Source organism: Rana temporaria, chromosome 1 (assembly GCF_905171775.1).
Source record: "Rana temporaria chromosome 1, aRanTem1.1, whole genome shotgun sequence".
NCBI lineage: Eukaryota > Metazoa > Chordata > Amphibia > Anura > Ranidae > Rana > Rana temporaria.
This window is the reverse complement of record NC_053489.1, coordinates 35,693,241-35,717,368: the sequence shown is the minus strand read 5'-3', so window position 1 is coordinate 35,717,368 and position 24,128 is coordinate 35,693,241. Positions and strand designations below refer to the sequence as shown.

Here is a 24,128-nt window from a genome sequence, read left to right as displayed (position 1 = left end):
TTTCATGTGAGTAAATGTCTCCCCCAAACAAAACAAAAACAGGCATCATTGCGCAAAATTCAATGCTTTAAGAATTTAAAAGGTCATATAAAAGATTTGCACTCACATGTATGTGTGCCTTAGACTGGCACTGAGTCTCTCCAGCTTTCCAGGAGTAGCCAGTAATGTCTGTGTGCTACTAGGAGCCAGTGTGCGGTTCAAGCCTTGTTTTCAGTGCGGTACATTCGGTAGGAAATTACGTCAGCGTCGCACAACCAGCCTCAACGCGTTTCGGATAAATAATGCATCATCAGGAAGCTTCCTGATTACTGGCTAATACTGGAAAGCTGGAGAGACTCAGTGCCGGTCTAAGGCACACATACATGTGAGTGCAAATCTTTTATATGACCTTTTAAACTATTAAAGCATGGAATTTTTAAATATTAAAAACCAGCAGCTACCCATACTGCAGCTACTGGCTTTTAATAAATGGGCACTTACCTGTCCTGGAGTCCAGCGATGTCAGCACCGCGCATCTGATGTTTTCATCAGCTGTGGGGTGCTGCCGCAGCCATTGCTGGTAAGGGTACCCAGCAGGGTAGCCTTTTGGCTTCACGCCGGGAACCCTACTGCGCATGCGCGAGGCCCGCTCCTCTCTCCTACTGGCCCGGCGGCAGGGGGAGGAGAAGGGAACCCCCGTGCTGACGTCACAGGCTACAACCCGGATTCCTGGAAGTGGGAAAGGATACTTTGACAGGTATCCTGTCCCCCCCTCCTGAAAGGTGCCAATTGTGGCACCAGAGGGGGAGAGGAATCCGATGAGCGGAAGTTTCACTTTTGGGTGGAACTCAGCTTTAACTGGAGGATTGAGAGAGTGGTCTGAGATTTTGGTGGAGACATATCTATTTATGTCAATAATAAAAAATGTATGGAAAAAAATGATAATGCAGTCCTAGAAAAAGCATAACACATTCTAAAATATTAGCAATAAAGCAATTGTATAAATCTGTAATGTACCTTCCAGGTCAGTGGTGTTTTGAGGAACAAGTTCCACCACCAACTCTCCGTCGCCTTCCCCGCGGGCCAGCCACCGGTTACACTCAAACTTGTATGACTGCACTACTTCCTTCGGTTGCAGCTCCTCTTCCTCTTTACCGGGCTTCTTCTTCTTGTTTGTCTTCTTCTTCTTATCAGGGGGTTGTGCGACGGCTACCATTTTTTCCTCAACCCTCCGGACCTCAACTGATTCTAAAAACCAGCCATCTCCAAGCCCTTTACCGTCATGACCAATCCTGAGCTTGAGGATTTTACCAACATCAAGTGCTTCAATCTACAGTATCAGAAAAAAAAACTAAAGATGATGCAAATGTATGTAATATCAAATCTGTGAAGGTTCTCATTTATTCAGGTCATGGCATACAGTGGGGATCGAAAGTTTGGCCACCCCAGGTAAAAATGTGTATTAATGTGCATAACGAAACCAAGGAAAGATGGAAAAATCTCCAAAAGGCATCAAATTACAGATTAGACATTCTTTTAATATGTCAAAAAAAGTTAGATTTTATTTCCATCATTTACACTTTCAAAATTACAGAAAACAAAAAAATGGCGTCCGCAAAAGTTTATAGCATGCACTGTCCCCTTTGCAAAGCTGAGACCTGCCAGTGTCATGGATTGTTCTCAATCATCGTCTGGGAAGACCAGGTGATGTCAATCTCAAAGGTTTTAAATGCCCAGACTCATCTGACCTTGCCCCAACAATCATGGGTTCTTCTAAGCAGTTGTCTAGAAAAACTGAAACTGAAAATAGTTGACGGTCACAAAGCTGGAGAAGGCTATAAGAAGATAGCAAAGCGTTTTCAGATGTCAATATCCTCTGTTCGGAATGTAATTAAGAAATGGCAGTCATCAGGAACAGTGGAAGTTAAAGCAAGATCTGGAAGACCAAGAAAAATATCAGACAGAACAGCTCGCAGGATTGTGAGAAAAGCAATTCAAAACCCACGTTTGACTGCACGATCCCTCCAGAAAGATCTGGCAGACACTGGAGTTGTGGTACACTATTCCACTATAAAGAGATACTTGTACAAATATGGTCTTCATGGAAGAGTCATCAGAAGAAAACCTCTTCTACGTCCTCACCACAAAAATCAGCGTTTGAACTTTGCAAATGAACATATAGACAAGCCTGATGCATTTTGGAAACAAGTTCTGTGGACCGATGAGGTTAAAATAGAACTTTTTGGCCGGAATGAGCAAAGGTACGTTTGGAGAAGAAAGGGCACAGAATTTAATGAAAAGAACCTCTGTCCAACTGTGAAGCATGGGGTGGATCAATCATGCTTTGGGGTTTGTATTGCAGCCAGTGGCACAGGGAAAATTTCACGAGTAGAAGGAAAAATGGATTCAATAAAATGTCAGCAAATTTTGGATGGTAACTTGATGCCATCTGTGAAAAAGCTGAAGTTAAAGAGAGGATGGCTTCTACAAATGGATAATGATCCTAAACACACCTCCAAATCCACGGGGGATTACACCAAGAGGCGTAAACTGAAGGTTTTGCCATGGCCTTCACAATCTCCTGACCTCAACATAATTGAAAATCTATGGATAGACCTTAAAAGAGCAGTGAGTGACAGACAGCCCAGAAATCTCAGAGAACTGGAAGACTTTTGTAAGGAAGAATGGGCAAAGATACCTCAAACAAGAATTGAAAGCCTCTTGGCTGGCTACAAAAAGCGTTTACAAGCTGTGATACTTGCCAAAGGGGGCAGTACAAGATATTAACTCTGCAGGGTGCCCAAACTTTTGCAGACGCCATTTTTTTGTTTTCTGTAATTTTGAAAGTGTAAATGATGGAGATAAAATATAACTTTTTTTGACATATTATAAGAATGTGCAATCTGTAATTTGATGCCTTTTGGAGATTTTTCCATCTTGGCTTTGTTATGCACATTAATACTAATTTTTACCTGGGGTGCCCAAACTTTCGATCCCCACTGTACCTAAAAGTAATTTGTTACATTCAACTGGACTTGTTTTGTAAAGATGAAGACATTTCGTAGCTTCTCCAAGCCACTTCTTCATTTCACATGCCTGTCAGGAAGATACTCCAACATTTACTGTATATCCACACAGGTAGCATAGAAATCTTTATCCAATTCAAACCTCGGCTGGTAAAGCAGGGATTGCACGAGATTCAAACCATCAACGAGCAGGCTGCTGGTACCCAAGTTGATCCATCGATCAATTTGGGTACAACCAGCCTGATGTAATTTTTACATGTGATTAGTTCAGTGCCGATCCTGACCTCCCTGGGGCCCTAAGCGGGGGGCACTTCTTAAAGTTGAGAAGCGTGTATCTTGACATCGCGGAAATTACATCTTACATTAAAGTGAGAAGCGGGGGTGTGCTGGCTGCATGGGAGAAGAGGTAAGAGGTTGGGTGAGGGGCTGAAAATTACTTCTCACCAAGTGGGGCATTTAGTAATTTGGGGGGCCCTCTGCAGCTTTGCGGGGCCCTAAGCGGCTCGCAGTGAGCCTATAGGGCGGATCGGCCCTGGATTAGTTGCCCCCCCCCCCGCCGGCAGAACACAATAGCGATGTGGGAAAGATTCTCCCATCAACAAGCAATTTTCCACCCATGGTGGAAGGAACTGATTCATTTTTTTTTAAACCTTTGTGTTTTTTCACCTTAATTCATCCTATGCATTAAGGTGAAAATACACCTTATAGTGTCTGCCCCCCCCCCCCCCCCCCGAGCACCCATTTTACTTACCTGAGCCCTGAATCTCCCAATCTACAGCATCTCAAATAACATGTAAAAATTAAGCTTTCAAAACTTAAATATATCAACATCAACAAACCTTAAATATATCCTCTGCTCCTCTCTCAAAGTCATTGGATCGACTACGTAAGGTGGTTTCCTCCGTCTTCCCGTGCTCCCCATAAAGCTGCATAAAAACGTTGGCATTGGTACCAGCACCGCGCACATTCCCCGTGGTGACGGTGACTTCATAATTAATCACTGTATAGAAATGTAAACAGGAGCTCATCTATATAACTTCACTTAAAAAAAAAGGCTTATCAACCCTTGCACAGAGGTCAACGAAGTCACTGTGCCCAGGCCAAAATCAGTACATGTTCATGAGGTCCATTATAACTCTATAACTAATTTGTCTATCTAAATATTTTTTACATTTTTTTCAGGGCATACAAGTATTTAATTTAATTAACTGGTAAAAAACAAACAAAAAAAACCTGCTTTGTTTATTATAGGCTGACAACGGGACAAAAATGAAAAAAAAAAAATATATATAGGGCCAGATTCAGATAGAATTGCCTATCTTTAGGCGGGCGTAGCGTATCTCAGATACACTACGCCGCCGTAACTTAGTGAGGCAGGTACCGTATTCACAACGAACTTGCGTCCTAAGTTACGGCAGCATAGTGTAAATGGGCCGGCGTAAGCCCGCCTAATTCAAATTGTCCAGGCAGTGGGTGTGTTGTATTATAATGAGCCTTGACCCCACGTAATTGACGCTCCTAACGAACGGCGTATGTGCCGTCCGTGAACGTATCCCAGTGCGCATGCTCGAAATCATGTCGCAAATAGTCAATGCTTTCGACGTGAACGTAACTTACGCACAGCCCGATTCGCGTACGACTTACGCAAACGACGAAAAAATCGACGCTGTCCCGACGTCCATACTTAACATTGGCTACGCCTCCTATAGCAGGGGTAACTTTACGCAGAAAAAAGCCTTACGTAAACGATGTATATCAATGCGCCGGGCACACGTACGTTTCTGAATCGGCGTATCTAGCTCATTTGCATATTCTACGCGTAAATCTACGGAAGCGCCCCTAGCGGCCAGCGTAAATATGCAACTAAGATACGACGGCGTAAGAAACTTGCGCTGGTCGTATCTTAGACAAATTCTGGCGTATCTGATTCTTTAAATCAGGCGCCAAGATACGACACCTCACACTCAGAGTTACGACGGCGTATCTGGAGATACGCCGTCGTAACTCCTTTCTGAATCTGGCCCATAGTATATAAACTGTACACTGATTTGGGATCCTAAGGATTCGAGATTTACAGTCCTGGGAAATGTATGTGTAGATTCCACTGGGATCTTTTTTTAAACCATAATGCCCTGCATGTCATTGGGAGTATAGGAAACAGTCTTAAAGGGGTTGTAATGGTACATGTTTTTTCACCTTAATGCATTCTATGCATTAAGGTAAAAAACATTTGAGGATTAGCGTCCCCCCAGCCCCCCGTTTACTTAACCACTTACCCCCCGGACCATATTGCTGCCCAAAGACCAGAGTACTTTTTGCGATTCGGGACTGCGTCGCTTTAACAGACAATTGCGCGGTCGTGCGACGTGGCTCCCAAACAAAATTGGCGTCCTTTTTTTCCCACAAATAGAGCTTTCTTTTGGTGGTATTTGATCACCTCTGCGTTTTTTATTTTTTGCGCTATAAACAAAAATAGAACGACAATTTTGAAAAAAATGAATATTTTTTACTTTTTGCTGTAATAAATATCCCCCAAAAATATATAAAAAAACATTTTTTTTCCTCAGTTTAGGCCGATACGTATTCTTCTACATATTTTTCGTAAAAAAAAATCGCAATAAGCGTTTATTGATTGGTTTGCGCAAAAGTTATAGCGTTTACAAAATAGGGGGTATTTTTATGGCATTTTTATTAATATTTTTTTTACTAGTAATGGCGGCGATCAGCGATTTTTTTTTCGGTATTGCGACATTATGGCGGACACTTCGGACATTTTTGACACATTTTTGGGACCATTGGCATTTTTATAGCGATCAGTGCTATAAAAATGCATTAGATTACTATAAAAATGCCACTGGCAGTGAAGGGGTTAACACTAGGGGGCGGGGAAGGGGTTAAGTATGCCTGGGTGTGTTCTTACTGTGGGGGGGGGGGGTGGCCTCACTAGGGGAAACACTGATCCTCGGTTCATACATTGTATGAACCGAAGAAAAGCATTTCCCTGCTGACAGGAACGAGAGCTGTGTGTTTACACACACAGCTCCCGTTCCCCGCTCTGTACCGAGCGATCGCGTGTGCCCGGCGGCGATCGCGCCCGCCGGGCACACGCACGGGAGTCGGGGGCGAGCGGGGGGCGTGCGCGCGCGCCTCCGGCGGCTCGCGTGCGCCCCTAGTGGCGGCTAAAAGGTAGGACGTCATAATACGTGATCTCGCCTAGGAGAGCCACCTTGTGGACGTATTATGACGGTGCGGCGACGGCAAGTGGTTAACTGACCCCTTGAAAGTCCCGCGCCGTGAACACGCTGGCTTCTCGGCTCCATCATTTGTTGATTGATAGCAGCGCAGCAATTGGCTCCCGCTGCTGTCACTCAAATCAATGACGCAGCACGTCGGGGGGGCGGGGCTGAGTGATACAGTCGGCAGCTATAGCCACTGGCTGTATCATGGGAGGGTGCTCGCAAGCTAACCCCCTTGGGAGAAAGCTTCCCGTGAAGGGGGTTAGCTGATGCAGGGAGGAGCCGAGACAGCCGCCGAGGGACCCCAGAAGACCAGGATCGGGGGCCATTCTGTGCAAAACGAGCTGCACAGTGGAGGCAAGTATGATATGTTTGTTATTTAAAAAAAAAATGGGAACCTTTAGTGTTCGTTTAAAGGGGCCAATAATGGGGCTTTTTAATAAATCATTGCCCTCGCTATTAAAGGGGGGGTCACAGAGCAGCCATAGGGGTTGATTTACTAAAGGGAAAAAGACTGTGTTCCAGAGCTTAGTAAATGGGCAGAAACTTCTATCATCCAATAACGTGCAAGCAAAAATGCAATTTTTTTTTATCTTTCTTGGACGTGATTAGGTGAAGCCTTACCTCATTTACTAAACTCTGGAGTAACTGCACTTACAGGGGGCAACTGCACTTTTTGATGACCCCCTTGTGACGTTGTTGACCCCACAAAGCTCTAGTTTTTTTTTTTTTTTACCGGGTGCAGCGGGCATCGTGATTGACAATGGCTCTACACCGGGGAACATTTTTATTTTTTAATAAAGGACTCTTGTTGTGTTTTTACTCACTTTTTACACTCTTTTGGTGAATTCACATGGGGGGGTGGGATCTGGAGGCCCCCTAGTGAAAGTGGGCATCCAGATTCCGATAATCCCCCCGCCTGTAGGCCCCCACAACAACTGCCCAGGGTTGTGGGGAAGAGGCCCTTGTCCCCATCAACATGGGAAGGTGCATTTGGGCTCTGCTCCTACTCCCCAAAGCACCCCCTCTATGTTGAGGGCATGTGGCCTTGTATGGTTTGCGCTCGCTCGGCAAGGTCCATAAAGACCTAAAGCAAGGCCCATAAAGACATGGATGAGTGAGTTTGGGATGGAGGAACTTGACTGGCCTACACAGAGTCCTGACCCCAACCCGATAGAATACCTTTGTAATGAATTAGAGCCGAGACTGCGAGCCAGGCCTTCTGACCCCACAAATGTGCGTTTGGAAGAATGGTCAAACATTCCCATAGACACACTCCTAAACCTTGTGGACGGCCTTCCCAGAAGAGTTGACGCTGTTATAGCTGCAAACGGTGGGCCAACTCAATGTTGAACCCTATGGACTAAGACTGGGATGCCATTAAAGTTCATGTGCATGTAAAGGCAGGTGTTCCAATACTTTTGGCACTTTATGATAATACCAATTACAGTAGGGAGGTCATTCGGGCCCTACCAGTCAAAATTTTGCCACGGGCCCCGTGATCTGTAGTTACGCCCCTGGGTTTAATCTTACATTTCTCAATATCGATGACTTCACTGGCGTAGACTTCCACCTCCACTTTGCCGTCACATTCATCCCTGCAGAGCCAGCGGTTGACTGGGAACATATACTGTTTGCCATGTGCCGGGACCAGCACCACAACGTTGCCCAAAAACCACCCAGCTCGAATTCCCACATTATCATGGCCAATCAGGAGCTTGTTAATCTAATGTGAAGAAAAAGATGGATAAAATAAAAAAAATTATTAGGAGGACAAAAAAAGGAAATAAAACAATTTGACACATATGATGATTTACCAATCCTGTGTCCATGTCTATTATAATTATAAATTTAATTTCATATACAATAGCACACCTTGCCTGCTTGACTTCTGTACAACCAGCCTCACCATAGCTGGATCAAAATTCGGCTGGTTCCTGCCAAACCAGCCGAAATTTGATCCATCTATGGCCGGCTTAACTTGGTTAATTTTTTTAACACAATTTGAAAATGTACCTTCCCAATATCTATGGTGTTGATGGTGAAGTTGTCCACCCGTCCCCTTTCAAAGTTGTCATCCACGTCGTTGTCAGAAACAAGCAGGAACTGTTTGATGGTGTCTCCCTTCTCACCGTACAGCTTGACAAACACTCGGGAGTCAGAGCTGGCGCCGCTGACATCTCCTGTCTTAATCTGGAAGTGATAACTGATACCTAGAGATGGGAGATGGGACATGTGGCATTAAAACCAAGCAAAAACATGCTAGAAAGTGGAAAATTAAATATTCAGTTCTGCTCATAAGTTTACATACCCTGGCAGAATTTATGATCTCTTGGCCATTTTTCAGAGAATATGAATGATAAACACAAAAGATTTCTTTCACTCATGGTTAGTGTTTGGCTGAAGCCATTTATTATCATTCAACTGTGTTTACTCTTTTTAAATCATAATAGCAACAGAAACTACCCAAATGACCCTGATCAAAAGTTTACATACCCCAGTTCTTAATACATTTAACCTTTAACATCAATGACAGCTTGAAGTCTTTTGTGGTATTTGTGGATGAGGCTCTTTATCTTCTCAGATGGTAAAGCTTCCCATTCCTCTTGGCATAAAGCCTCCAGTTCCTGTAAATTCTTGGGCTGTCTCGCATGAACGGCATGTTTGAGATCTTTTTGATATTGAGGTCAGGAGACTGAGATGGCCACTCCAGAACCTTCACTTTATTCTGCTGTAGCCAATGACAGGTGGACTTGGCCTTGTGTTTTGGATCATTGTCCTATTGGAATGTCCAAGTACGTCCCATGCGCAGCTTCCTGGCTGATGAATGTAAATGTTCCTCCAGTATTTTTTGATAACATACTGCATTCATCTTGCCATAAATTTTGACCAAATTTCCTGTGCCCTTTGTAGCTCACACATCCCCAAAACATCAGCGATTCACCTCCGTGTTTCACAGTAGGAATGGTGGACCTGTCATCATAGGCCTTGTTGACTCCTCTCTAAATAAAGCGTTTATGGTTGTGGCCAAAAAGCTAAATTTTGGCTTCATCACTCCAAATGTCTTTGTGCCAGAAGGTTTGAGGCTTGTCGCTGTGCTGTTTGGTGTATTGTAAGTGGGATACTTTGTGGCATTTGCGTAGTAATGTCTTTCTTCTGGAGACTCGACCATGCAGCCCATCTTTCTTCAAGTGCCTCCTTATTGTGCATTTTGAAACAGCCACACCACATGATTTCAGAGAGTGCTGTATTTTATCTGAAGTTTTTTGTGTTTTTTTCTTTGCATCCTAAACCATTTGGAGTTGTGGCTGAAATTTTAGTTGGTCTACCTGACCGTGGTTTGGTTTCAACAGAACCCCTCATTTTCCACTTAAGGACCTTGGCTGTTTTTCAGATTTGGCATTTACAAGACTAAAACAGTTTATCGTTTACAGGAGCACCGTTATCGTTTACAGGACCGCTCAAGGAAAAAATGGATATCTCGGTTGTGGCAGCAGCTGCTGCTGTTACCGAGATATCCATCTTTAAAAACAGGATGTATATGTACATAAGCGGGTCCTTAAGAGTTTGAACACTGCTGATTGGCTTTCTCAATTCCTTGGATATCTTTTTATATCCCTTTCCTGTTTTATACAGTTCAACTACCTTTTCCCGCAGATCCCTGGACAATTCTTTTGCTTTCCCCATGACTCAGAATCCAGAAACGTCAGTGCAGCATTGGATGAAAGATGCAAGGGTCTGTCAGGAGTCCAGAAACTCATTGACCTTTTATACACACACACACTAATTACAAGCAAACAGATCACAGGTGAGGATGGTTACCTTTAATAGCCATTCAAGCCCCTTTGTGTCAACTTGTGTGCATGTTATCAGGCCAAAATCACCAGGGTATGTAAACTTTTGATCAGGGTCATTTGAGTAGTTTCTGTTGCCATTATGATTTAAAAAAAGTAAACTCAGTTGATTGCTAATAAATGGGTCCATCCTAGCACTAACCATGAGTGAAAGAAAAGTTTTTGTGTTTATCATTCATATTCTCTGAAAAATGGCCAAGAAATCATAAATTCTGCCAGGGTATGTAAACTTATGAGCACAGCTGTATATACACTGACATTTCGGAGCCTCGGTGAATGCCGATCTCAAGGTGACGGCTCCTATATCCTGACAGGTTCAAGACAGGAAACTTACTTCTCAGATTCTGCGAGTCCCCGCTTGGAACTAACTCTCGAATGATAAAACCATCATCTTCATTCCTATCGAACCACCTGTACAGATGATACAGAGAGTTAAATTTTTTCATCGGATATTCCGACCGTGTGTGTGCCCCCATCTGACTTTTTCTGTCGGAAGTTTCCGACGGAGTTAGAAAGAGAACATGTTCTCTTTTTTTCAGACGGAAATTCCGTTCGTCTGTGTGGAACTCCATGGGGACACGCATGCTCGAAAACAATTCAACGCCTGCTCGGAAGCATTGAACTTCATTTTTCTAGGCCCGTCGTAGTGTTGTACGTCACCGCGTTTTTTGACGGTCGGGATTTGGTCTGTCCGTGTGTATGCAAGACAGCTTGAACGGAATTCCGTCGGAAAAACACGTCAGTTTATTCCGACGGAAACTCCGATCGTGTGTACTGGGCATTAGTCTTTTGACTAAAATGGCATTTTAATTTTAGTCGTATTTTAGTCATCGCAATTGTTTTAGTTTTAGTCGTATTTTACTAAAACAGTATTCATTCGGTCGACTAAAATGTTTTAGTCAATGAAATTAACACTGAATGCATGTTCATATCCAGGGCCGCCATCAGGAATTATGGGGCCCCTTACACAGCTTCAGGCATGGGCTCCCTGGAGCAGAGAACCGGGGGGTTCTGCTGCCTCAAATTGAGAAGCGAGTGGCTGCCGCAAATTGAGAAGCGGGGGGTGCTGCCGCCATGAATTGAGGGGGCTTTGGGTGCTGACGAACAAAAAAAATCTGAAAAGGGGGGGTAGCCCTGGGGACCTCTGGGCCCTTACAAAAAAAAAATATATATAAAATATAAAGAAGATTATAAAAAAAATGGGGGGTAGCCATCCAGGGCCCTGGGGACCTCTGGGCCCTTTAATGAAAAGAAAAAATAAATAAAAATAATATATAAAAAAAAATATTGCTATCTGGGCCCCTGGGGACCTCTGGGCACTGTAATAATAAAAAAAAAATAATATATATATATATATATATATATATGTATATTTTTAATTATAAAAAAAAAGGGGGGGGTTGCCATTCGGGCCCCTGGGGACCTCTGGGCCCTGTAATAAAAACAAAAAAATGTAATATATATATATATTTTTTTATTTATAAAAAAAAAGGGGGGGTTGACCTTCGGGCCCCTTACAAAAAAAATGCATAATAATAAAAAAAAGGGGGTTGCCATGCGGGCCCCTTACAGGTGTACTGCCTGTACCCCCCTGATGGTGGCCCTGTTCATACCTCAATACCATAAATAATAACATGTTAGGTTTTTCACTCCAGCAGTATATACAGTAATGAGTTTGGAAATTGTAGAGAAATGCTTAAATAACGCATTACAGTTTAACTACACCCATTAGATTTTAGATGACTAAAATTAGTTTTAGCTGACTGAAATTATTTTAGTTGACTAAGGCCGGGTTCCCACCTATGCGAATTGAATGCACGTTTCAATTCGCATAGCAGGAGAATGTGACTGGCTCTCTATGGAGCCGGTTCACATATCTCCGCAGCGGGTCTGGTGTGGTGTGCTGGAAAAACGCATGCTTTTTTGGTGCGTTTCAGGTTCGATTCCAGCCCAAAATTTGGGCTGAAATCAGACCTGAACCGGTGAACCAGCACGCACCGGACCCCTGCTGTAAGCTGCATGCGGGGACGGTAGGGTGACCACGTGTCCCGGATTGACCGGGACAGTCCCGCATTTTGCAGGTCTGTCCCGGGTACATTCATTCCAGGACAATACAGCGTCCCGGAATGAAACTGACACAGCCACCCCCCACCCCACCCCACCGGGCCAATCTGATGCCCCCAAAAAAGGGCGCCACATCACCGCATTACTCACTGGGCCGGATTCAGATACATTGCAGTATCTGCCGGCGCGGCGTAACGTATGTCAGATACTTTACGCCGCCGTAACTTTGGGCGCAAGTTCCGTATGCAGAAAGAACTTGCGCCCTTAGTTACGGCGGCGTAGCGTATGTGTGGCGGCGTAAGCCCGCCTAATTCAAATGGGGATGTTGTGGGCGTGTTTTATTTAAATTTAAGATGACCCCGCGTATTTTACGTTTTTTGTGAACGGCGCATGCGCCGTTCGTGAAAGAATCCCAGTGCGCATGCTCAAAATTACGCCGCAAAGCCTCATAGGTTTCGACGTGAACGTAACTTACGCAAAGCCCTATTCGCGAACGACTTACGCAAACGACGTAAAATTTTCAAAACTCGGCGCGGGAACGACGTCCATACTTAACATTAGCTACGCCTCATATAGCAGGGGTAACTTTACGCTGGAAAAAAGCCTAACGTAAACAACGTAAAAAAAATGCGCCGGCCGGACGTACGTTTCTGAATCGGCGTAAATACCTAATTAGCATATTCCTCGCGTAACTATACGGAAGCGCCACCTAGCGGCCAGCGTAAATATGCAGCCTAAGATACAACGGTGTAAGACACGCCGGTCAGGTCTTAGGGAAATCTATGCGTAAAGGCCCCGTACACACCATAGAATCCATCCGCTGAAAAATCTCAGCGGATCGGTTTCAGCGGATAGATTCTATGGTGTGTACATTCCTGCGGATATTTATCCGCGGGGATTTCCCAATTCCAGCAGATAAAAATTTGTAGACATGTCTACAAATCTATCCACTGGAATCGATCCCAACGGATTGATCCGCTGGTCTGTACAGACTCACCGGATTAATCCGTCTGAAGGGATCCCCCGCATAAGTCGTAATGATTCGACGCATGCGTGAAATTCCTTATATGACAGCGTCGCGCTCGTCGCCGCGTCATCATCGCGGCGACGACGCGACACGTCATCGCGAGGGGATTTCGGCGCGGATTTCGATCCTATGGTGAGTACACTCCATCGGATCCAAATCCGCTGAAATCCTCGAGACCGTATCCGCGGATAAATCCTCTCGTGTGTACTAGGCCTTACTGATTCTCTGAATCAGGCGCATAGATACGACGGCCCGCACTCAGAGATACGACGGCGTATACCGGAGATACGCCGTCGTATCTCGTATCTGAATCCGGCCCTTTGACAGTACTTGTCCTGGCTGGGAATGACTGGAGGAGCACAATCCCCGCCCCCTGTTTGTGATTGGAGAAATCATAAATCCCGCCTCTTGTGTCCAATCACTGTGCTGTGATTCGTTACAGCACAAGCTGATTTATGGGAAGGGAGGGTGTCCCTGAATGGTAGTTTGGAAATGCGGTCACCCTAGGGGACGGTGTGAACGCGGTCTGAAATCATTTTAGTCAACTAAAATGTACTGGAGATTTAGTCGACTGGTTGAATAAAAAAAAAAAAAAAAATCTCACTTGTCTATGGCCAAACTGATTGGACAGAATGCTGTTTTTCGGCTTGACGAATCAGGCCTCTGATTCACTGAGCAAAATACAAGAAATCTCTTGGTGACTTAGGCTCTGTTCACACCTAGGCGTATATACGCCTGAAGCGCGACGCCGCAGCAGCCCCTAAGACGCTGGAGGTATTGATTTTACATTGCCCTCTATGGAGATGGTTCACATCTCCACGCCGAACGCCGAGCGCCGTACGCCTGCCGCCTGAAAACAAGTCCCGGACCTTTTTTTCAGGTGGCTTTCGGCGTTCGGCATAGGAGATTTGGACCTGGGGGTAAGCTGCATTCACAATCGCGGTGTTTTGTCGATTAGGTACGCCAAGGTGTGAATGCAGCCTTATGCTGTATGTGATTTGATCTCGGCAGTCGCTCAGAAAGGATATGGATGGCACTGTGTAGAGGGAGAATCTTGAAGGCGTGGCTTTGCAAGTGCGCAAAAAAAATATATATATTACTTTTGAAAGTATGAAGTATTGAATGTATAGTTCTGAAGATATGAGTTTTATGAAGTCGTTGTACCAATCTGGGGTCATACCTGTCACAGGGGAATTCTATGTTTTCAGAATCGGGTTTTCCTTCCTCTTTCACTAGAACCTTGTCAAGGTACCATCCGCAGCCTCCTCCTTTCCCATCATGCCCTATGCGCACCCTCCTCACTTTCTGTAGAGTCACGGCTTCTATGATAAATTCATCAGCCTGAAGGAAGGAAGAAGTGTGGTGAGGACATAGAAACCTGCAGGGTCGATCCTAGGGTCACAGGCGCCTGGCTGCAGAAATATTTCTGGATACAGGAGACGGTCAGAGACTGCAGACATGGTACAGGAGACGGTCAGAGACTGCAGACATAGTACAGGTGATGGTCAGAGACTGCAGACACAGTACATGAGATGATCAGAGACTGCAGACATGGTACAGGAGATGGTCAGAGACTGAAGACACAGTACATGAGATGGTCAGAGACTGCAGACGTGGTACAAGAGATGGTCAGAGGCTGCACGCGTGGTACAGGAGATGGTCAGAGACTGCAGACACAGTACATGAGATGATCAGAGACTGCAGACATGGTACAGGAGATGGTCAGAGACTGAAGACACGGTACATGAGATGATCAGAGACTGCAGACATGGTACAGGAGATGGTCAGAGACTGAAGACACAGTACATGAGATGATCAGAGACTGCAGACATGGTACAGGAGATGGTCAGAGACTGAAGACACAGTACATGAGATGGTCAGAGACTGCAGACGTGGTACAAGAGATGGTCAGAGGCTGCAGACGTGGTACAAGAGATGGTCAGAGAATGCAGACGTGGTACAAGAGATGGTCAGAGAATGCAGACATGATACAGGAGATGGTCAGAGACTGCAGACGTGGTACAAGAGATGGTCAGAGACTGCAGACATGGTACAGGAGATGGTCAGAGACTGCAGACGCAGTACATGAGATGATCAGAGACTGCAGACATGGTACAGGAGATGGTCAGAGACTGCAGACACAGTACATGAGATGATCAGAGACTGCAGACATAGTACAGGAAATGGTCAGAGATTGCAGACATAGTACAGGAATGGGCAGGGGTTGTGTATCCTATGCAATCTATCATGCCATAAAACATATAGAGCAGGGGCAGCCCAGAGCACATAAAGGGATGCTGGGGATGCCATCCCCCAGCACACTGAACACTGTGACTCACCTCGGTTATCTCTCTCTGCAGCCCAAGATAGAGATGGGAGGGGGAGGCATTCCAACTGGAGTTGGTGGAGACAGTGCGGGATCCAAGACTCCCAGTGTGAGGAATTCATTCCTGCACATCAGCACTCAGCAGCCACTGAAAACTAGAACCCTTGTGTTAGGAAGAGGAGCGGCCCCTCCCCCGAGCACTGTCAGGCTGGACGGGCTGCCCTATGATCACACATCAGTTCTGGACGGACACATACCTATGCTCAGAACACGAGTTCTTGACGGACACAAACAAGGAGAAAAGGAGGAAAGGAGGGAGGGGAGAACTCTGGCATTTTGGCGCCCCCACCTCTGCAGGTGCCTGGGTGCAAAGCACCCTGTGCACCCTGCCTAGGATCGTCCCTGGAAACCTGCGCAGTGGGAGGATCTGCTTTCTGCATCATCACCTGAGCAACCTCCATGTTGTCATACAAAAAGGAGAACCATCTGCATCCTTCCATCTATACGGAGTTTGAGATGTCTGAATAAAGCAATGAACCAAGTATTTAAAGCGTATCTAAGCCCCCCCAAAGAATTAACCACTTCAATACCGAGCATTTTCACCCCCTTCCTGCCCAGGCCAATTTTCACGCTTTGACTGACAATTGCGCGGTCGTGCGACGTGGCTCCCAAACAAAAGTAACATATTTTTTTCCCACAAATAGAGCTTTCTTTTGGTGGTATTTGATCATCTCTGCTGTTTTTATTTTTTGCGCTATAAACCAAAAAAGATCATCAATTTTGAAGAAAAAAAACACAATATTTTTTACTTTTTGCTATAATAAATATCACAATTAAAAAGAAAAAAAAAAAAAAACTTTTTTTTTCTCAGTTTAGGCCGATATGTATTCATCTACATATTTTTTGTAAAAATAAGCGCATAGTGATTGGTTTGCACAAAAGTTATAGCGCCTACAAAATAGGGAATTGATTTATGAAATTATTTTTAATTATATATTTTTTTTACTAGTAATGACGGCGATCTGCGGTTTTTGTCAGGACTGCGATATTGCGGCGGACACGTCGGACACTTTTGACACTATTTTGGGACCATTCACAATTATACAGTGATTAGTGCTATACATATGCACTGATTACTGTATAAATGTGACTGTCAGGGAAGGGGTTAACACTAGGGGGCGATCAAGGGGTTAAATGTGTTCCCTAGGGAGTGATTCTAACTGTAGGGGGAGGAGACTGACTGGGGGAGGTGACCGATCGCTGTCCCAAGGGACACACCATCGGTCTCCTCTCCCTGACAGGACTTGGATCTGTGACCCAGATTCTCAAAGCGCTGCGCCGTCGTAAGTCCTAATCTGGGCCGTCGTATCTATGCGACTGATTCTTAGAATCAGTTACGCATAGATATCCATTAGATCCGACAGGCGTAAGTCTCTTACACCGTCGGATCGTAACTGCAATTTTTTTTCCCCGAAAGGTGCCGCTTTCGTCGATTTCCGCGTCGAGTATGCAAATTAGCAAGATACGCGAATTCCCGAACGTACGCGCGGCCGACGCAGTAAAGTTACGACGTTTACGTTAGGCTTTTCCCGGCGTAAAGTTGCCCCTGCTATATAAGGCGCAGCCAATGTTAAGTATGGCCGTCGTTCCCGCGTCGAAAATCTAAAAAATTACGTCGTTTGTGTAAGTCGTCCGTGAATGGTGCTGGGCGTAATTTACGTCCACGTCAAAACCAATGACGTCCTTGCGACGTCATTTAGAGCAATGCACGCCGGGATTTTTTAGGGACGGCGCATGCGCAGTTCGTTCGGCGCGGGGACGCGCTTCATTTAAATCAAACACGCCCCCTACCCGCCGAATTTGAATTCCGCCGGGTGATTTACGCTACGCCGCCGCAGGCAAGTGCTTTGTGAATAAAGCACTTGCCTGAAAAACTTGCGGCGGCGTAACGTAAATCAGATACGTTACGCCAGCCCATTTTTACGCCAATCTACGAGAATCTGGCCCCGTGTGTTTTGGCAATTGTCAGTAACGCAGTGCCGTATCGCAAAAAATGGCCTGGTTATGACGTCGTGTGGCGCCGTACCTGAATTAAATTAATGTCCTTTTTTTTCCCCACAAATAAAGCTTTCTTTTGGTGGTATTTGATCACCTCTATGGTTTTTATTTTTTGCGCTATAAAAAAAAAAAAAAAAATTTAGAAAAAAAAAAACAAGCTAGTGGTTAAAGTGTAAATTTTTTTGTAAGAATTTATTGTCGGTCTTCCCGTGATTCATTGCCCCTCCCCCACACTCTACAATTACCCCATCTGCCGACATCTTGCACCTTTTTCTCCGAGTTATTTATTCAGTCCATTGATTAGGGCTTAAGCTTCGCAGATTCCCGTGATGTAATTGCTTGAAGAGCAGACTATTTTTAAACTAATTTATTCAGTAACCTATTTCGGGAAGAACTATTAATGAATCGGTTAAAGAAGCTGCAAACGGAACGAAGAAACGGATCCGTCCTTTCCATTCCAAAATGTGTTATTAGCCAAGACATCGATTTTATATATTTATATTCGACTTTTCAGGGGGACCCGGAATTTTTTTTAAAATGTATTTTGTAATGTAATATTAAAGCGGGGGTTCACCCAAAAATAAATGTTTAACATTACATTCAGCCAAGTTGTCCTAATGACAATCGGCTGTTTATTTTTTTTTTTTCCCCGTACATACCGTATTTTCACCGCCGCTTCCGGGTATGTCTTCTGCGGGACTGGGCGTTCCTATCTGATTGACAGGCTTCCGACCGTCGCATACAACGCATCACGAGTTGCCGAAAGAAGCCGAACGTCGGTGCGGCTCTATACAGCGCCTGCGCACCGACGTTCGGCTTCTTTCGGCAACTCGTGACGCGTAGTATGCGACGGTCGGAAGCCTGTCAATCAATTAGGAACGCCCAGTCCCGCAGAAGACATACCCGGAAGCGGCGGTGAAAATACGGTATGTACGAAAAAAAAAAAAACAGCCGATTTTTATTAGGACAACTCGGCTGAATGTAATGTTAAAAATGTATTTTTTGGGTGAACCTCCACTTTAATACAGTTTTCTAGAACGTTTCCAAATAATCAAATTCCGCTCCCTTGGTAACAGTATTCCACATCCAGAAAATGTCTTTCCCACTTGTGTGATTGGCTCACTGCCTTTTCCCAGAGGTCTGCCCAGAACTTGCAGTAAAATCTCAGCAACCCCCTGCAATGTTACTGCAGAGAACCTTCAAGCTGTGATGATATTGTGGATACAATTCTACAGGTATTTCAGAATGCAGGTTTTCTTCTTTTTTTTTTACAAAATTATTTCTCTTTTTAAACACTGCCTGCTATGATCTTGTGATCATATGAGGGAGACCCTCCCAGTAAGACCCCTTTCACACTGGGGTCTTTTTCAGGCGCTTTAGTGCTAAAAAAAAAAGCGCCTAAAAGAAGCCTCATTTGCAATCCCAATGTGAAAGCCCGAGTGCTTTTACACTGAGGCGCTGCGCTGGCAGGGCGTCAAAAAAAGTCCTGCAAGCAGCTTCTTTGCAGAACTTTAGGAGTGGTGAATATACCGCTCCTAAAGCCCCCTTCCCATTGAAATCAATGGGAAACGCCTGCAAAGCGTTTTTAACACTTTATTCGGCCACTAGCGGGGGTTAAAAGCTGATAGTTTTAGCGGCGCTTTACCAGCATTTTTCGGGCGCTGGCCGTGTGAAAGGGCTCTTAAAGCACTCTGGCTTTCACATTGGGATTGCAGATGAGGCTTCTTTCAGGCACTTTACAGGCGCTTTTTTTTATCGCTAAAGCGCCTGAAAAATGCCCCAGTGTGAAAGGGGTCTAAGGGAAAGTGGGTGCATTGGCCACTCTGGGTATCTATAGAGCAGAAGTAAGTAAGAAGCTGCAGGGAAGTTTGCTGCAATTCTTGCAAGGTATATAAGTGTAGTTAGAGTAAGAGAGGATCAAAGCATCATGGGAGGTATATTTTAGAAGATTCTTGGGGCAAGGTTTTTTAATCTCGCCATAACGCACTTCTAAATTATGCAGCTTCTTTTTCTACAAGCATTTTGCTTCTTTACTTAAACTTTATTATTTGTCTGAGTAGTTACTTGTATAGGGAGTCTGTCCAACAGACACACAGACACACACACATAGATAGACAGGCAGACAGACAGCGATAGATAGATAGATAGACAGACACAAAAAAAGATAGACAGATAGACAGGCAGACAGAGAAAGATAGATAGATAGATAGATAGATAGATAGATAGATAGATAGATATACAGACAGATAGACAGATAGACAGACAGACAGAGAAAGATAGATAGATAGATAGATAGATAGATAGATAGATAGATAGATAGGATAGAGAAAGATAGATAGAGAAAGATAGATAAATAGATAGATAGATAGATAGACAGAGAAAGATAGATAGATAGATAGATAGATAGATAGATAGATAGATAGATAGATAGATAGATAGACAGAGAAAGATAGATAGATAGATAGATAGATAGACAGAGAAAGATAGATAGATAGATAGATAGATAGACAGAGAAAGATAGATAGATAGATAGACAGACAGAGAAAAATAGATAGATAGACAGACAGACAGAGAAAAAAAAGGATTTTTGTACTCACCGTAAAATCCATTTCTCTGAGTTCATAGACGGACACAGCCTTCATTGACCTTAGGGTTATGCTTCTTCCTACCAGGAGATTTAGGCAGAATTCTACAGCACTTAAGGTGTTAAAAACTTTCCTTCATGCCGCTCCTCCCAGGGGGCGTGGCTCCCCCAGGCATAACCCCCACTCTGCTCTAGCAGCTTCAGTTCGTAACAAGCAGTACAAACCAAGGAGGGGTGGGTGCTGTGTCCGTCTATGAACTCAGAGAAATGGATTTTACGGTGAGTACAAAAATCCTTTTTTCTCTTTCGTTCATAGACGGACACAGCCTTCATTGACCTTAGGGACGTCCCCAAGCAGTGTCAAAAAAATTCGAGGGGTGGGAAAATAACACAGCAAAAACAGGTTACACCCCAAACAACACCGGAGTCACTCAACGGAGGAACTCCAACCGTAAACTGCCGCCTGTAACACCCTGCGGCTGAAGGAGGCATCAGAAGATGCACTCACATCCACCTTTAAGACTTAGAAAAAGTGTGGAACGACGACCAGGTCGCTGCCATACACCCCTGTAACACAGGCATGATGCCAGAAAGCCCAAGAGGCCCCGATCGCCCTGGTCGAATGCGCCGTAACCCAAAAGGGAGGCGCCTGCCCCTTCAGGGCATAGGCCTGAAGCACAATCCGTCGGATCCACCCCGGAAAAAGGTGGCCGACGAGACTACCAGGCCCCCTGGTAGAACCAGCCAGCGACACGAACAGTGAGACCGACTTCCGGAATGGAATCGTAGCAGATAAGTACATATGTAGGGCCCGAATCACATCCAGAGGATGTAAAAGTGGCCACCTCCCTCCATTTCGGCCAAGGACATAAGGATGGAAGAACAATGTCCACACCAACGTGAAAAGCCGAAACCACCTTGGGGAGAAAAGACGGCTGCGCCGCAGCACCACCTCATCCTTATGGATGACCAAGCAGGGAGCCATGCAAGACAAGGCCTCCAGTTCAGACAAACACTAGTCTGATCGAGGTAATTGCTACCAGAAAAAAATCACAGTGGAAATTCCCACGACGAGCCAAGGCCACGTGACAACGCAGACCTTCCTGGGCTAGAACCCAGAGTCAAATGCCTGAAGGGCAGGTACTCTAGCACTTGAGCTAAACCTGCTCCCGTCTCGTGACAGTCAACAAAAAACCTCCCGAATGTCCACAAAGGGAGCATCCAGAAGAACCAAAAGGACTAAATACAAGTCCCATGGGGGTAGTGGAGGGGCCATATGCCAGACCCCCAGAACAGACGTACGCACCAAGGAGTGCGACGCCAAGGCTCATTGAAAATAACAGCCAGAGCAGAAAACTGATTTCCAACTGTACGTAAGGCGAGAGCCTGATCCACTCCCTGCTGTAAAAAACAGCAGAATCCTGGATACCACGTACGTACGTACGTACGTACGTACGTACGTACTAGGGTGCCATTTCATCTCCTCACCAGAGATGCAGGCCCTCCACGTATGATGTAAATCCTACGTGAGGTAGACTACCGTGCCGGCAGCACGGTCGAGACCACCGAGCCCAATAGGCCTCGGGCCTTCAGCCCCAGGCTCTCAACAGCCACGTCGCTAAGCCAGTGGCTGTAAAAACAGGGTGGAAGATCAGACCCTGTAACAGAAGATCAACCCCCAGGGGAAAATGCTAGGGGGCGTCAGCCACCAGACGCACCAGGTCCGCGTACCAGGAGCGACGCGGCCAATCTGGGGCAATCCGGATTGATAATACCCTCGGCTTCCACTCTGCGCAGCAGGCGAGGAAGAAGCTACCGAGGAGGGAAGGTGTAAAGCAGGCGATAGCGACCCCAAGGAGCCACCAACGCGCCTGACGCGTCAGCCCACGGGACCCGTGCCCTGGCCAAAAACATGGCACCTTCCGGTTGAGGCGGGACACTAGAAGGACCACGCCTGGAGTGCCCCACTTTCGGCACATATACTGAAAAACCCCTACGGGTGGAGAGACCACTCTCCGTGGTCAAGCACAATCCGACTTAGGAGTCGGCTTGCCAATTCCGTACTCCCGGAATGTACACGGCCAATAGAGCCGGAACGGACCCTTCGGCCCACCAAAGTATGTGCGCGACCCTCGTCGCTGCAACAGAGCTCTGTGTGCCTCCCTGATGGTCGACGTACGCCACAGCGTTGACGGACAGGGTCCCGAATGGTCGGCCCTGTAGATCCAGGGACCACCAGGTAATTCAGAACAATGATTGGTAGGTGGGTCGCCACCCGAGTCCAGCACCCCAGGGCTGACTGGGTGCCCCAAAAACCCCTCCCACAACCGGAGAGGCTGGCATCCGTCGCGACCACTGTCCAGTGGCTTGGCCGAAACGACTTCCCGGCCCGAAGCACCGGAAAACATCAGCCACCACACCAGGGACTAGATGACTCATCCGAACCTGGTAATCCAGAGATGACGGAAGCTAGTCCCCACGTGACAACAGGTCCTCCAGTAGCACCCTGGCGTGGAATTGGGCATACGGAACCGCCTCGAAAGAGGCCACCGTCAGATCCAGAACCCTCAAGCAGAATCGCAGAGATGACCACCACTAGGTCGACAACTGCTGCCCAGCAGATTGCTGAGTCTTAAATTTTTCCGTTAGGAGAACAAACTCCCGCCCCGGCGGAATCCAGGACTAGTCCCAGGAATTCCAGTCCCAGACGGGACCAACACTGACTTCTGGACAAAAACAGAAGCCAGCCAAACTTCCTGGAGAGTCTGACACGTGATAGACACGGCTCCACAAATGCAGAGTTCTCAGAAGCTCGTAGGAGAATGTCGCCCAGACACCCCACGATAAACCCCCGCTGACACAGCCGGGCCAGTATCGGGACGAGCACCCCGGTAAAAACCTGTGGTGTCGACACCAAGTCGAGCGGGAGGGCCACAAAAAGAAAAAGGTCCTCCCTGACCGCAAAGCCCAGAATCTCTGGTGCTTAGAGCATATGGGAACATGCAGGTATGCGTTCATGACATCCAAGGACGCCAGAAAAAAAAAAAAAAAAAAAAAAAAATTCCCATCCTGAAATGTTGTACTTTACAAAAAAACAACGAGGGCCCTGAGGCCCAGGATTGGACGGACCCCGTCCACCATGGGGATTACCAACAGATTGGAGTATTACCCCTGAGACCGTTCCATTGAGGGAACTGGCACCATCACTCCCCTGATCAGAAGATCCTGGACAGAACCAACCAGCGAACCGGAGGAAGCCAGAGGAAAAAATCTGTTAGGCAGCCAAGAGAGAAAATCTATCTTGCACCGCGAGAAAACCTCGCAAAGCCAACGGTCGGAAAGAAGAGGCCTCAACCGAGCCGCAAAATCACAAAGCCAGCCCCCCACCCGACACGGGCGGGGGCAGACCTACATGCGGAAGCAATACCGTCCGCAGGCCCATAAGGCACGTGGTGCCAGGCGCGTCACAGCCCCGCAGCGGGGGCCTTAGCACCCTGCAGAATACCCACCGTGCTGGGCGCACGAACCGCTCGGGAGAGGAGGGCCCTCGCCGACGGCGAGGCTCCTTGCCCTTCCTAGCAGAGGAAGCAGCGTGCTCTTACCACCCGTGGCATCCCTAGGGGTGCCAACCCGGGAGGCCCAAAAAGCCGCCCACCCCTAAAGGGGTGAGTCCACCAAGGACCCTTTGAGGATCGGTCCGAAGACCAGCATGTAAGCCACACGAGGCGGCGCAAACACCCCCACACAGGCGGAGGCCCTGGAAAGCAAGGGAAGCGCATCCAGGACCGACTCACAGACGAACTACAGACCCCGAACCAAACGTTCAGCTAGGTCCTTACAGGGCTCAGCAGCATCTTGTGCCCCCAGCTCCTGCAGCAGGAGCTACAGCCCTCTAGTCAGAGTCTGTGACACCAGAGACCGAGTCAAGACCGGTCTCAGCGGGGTACCCACAGGCAGGAGCCCCTTCCACGGGC

General features: G+C 46.3%; 1 protein-coding gene across 1 annotated transcript in view; it reads right to left on the bottom strand.

Moving 5' to 3' along the window:
* LOXHD1 (lipoxygenase homology PLAT domains 1) overlaps positions 1-24,128 on the bottom strand; it is a 328,148-nt gene that overhangs the window by 146,694 nt on the left and 157,326 nt on the right. The window contains exons 16-21 of the mRNA XM_040336339.1: positions 14,367-14,527; positions 10,430-10,506; positions 8,258-8,454; positions 7,775-7,967; positions 3,845-4,005; positions 997-1,309 (exon numbers count right to left, since the gene is read on the bottom strand). Coding sequence (XP_040192273.1) covers positions 997-1,309; positions 3,845-4,005; positions 7,775-7,967; positions 8,258-8,454; positions 10,430-10,506; positions 14,367-14,527 — 1,102 coding nt within the window. The remainder of the gene's footprint in view (positions 1-996; positions 1,310-3,844; positions 4,006-7,774; positions 7,968-8,257; positions 8,455-10,429; positions 10,507-14,366; positions 14,528-24,128) is intronic.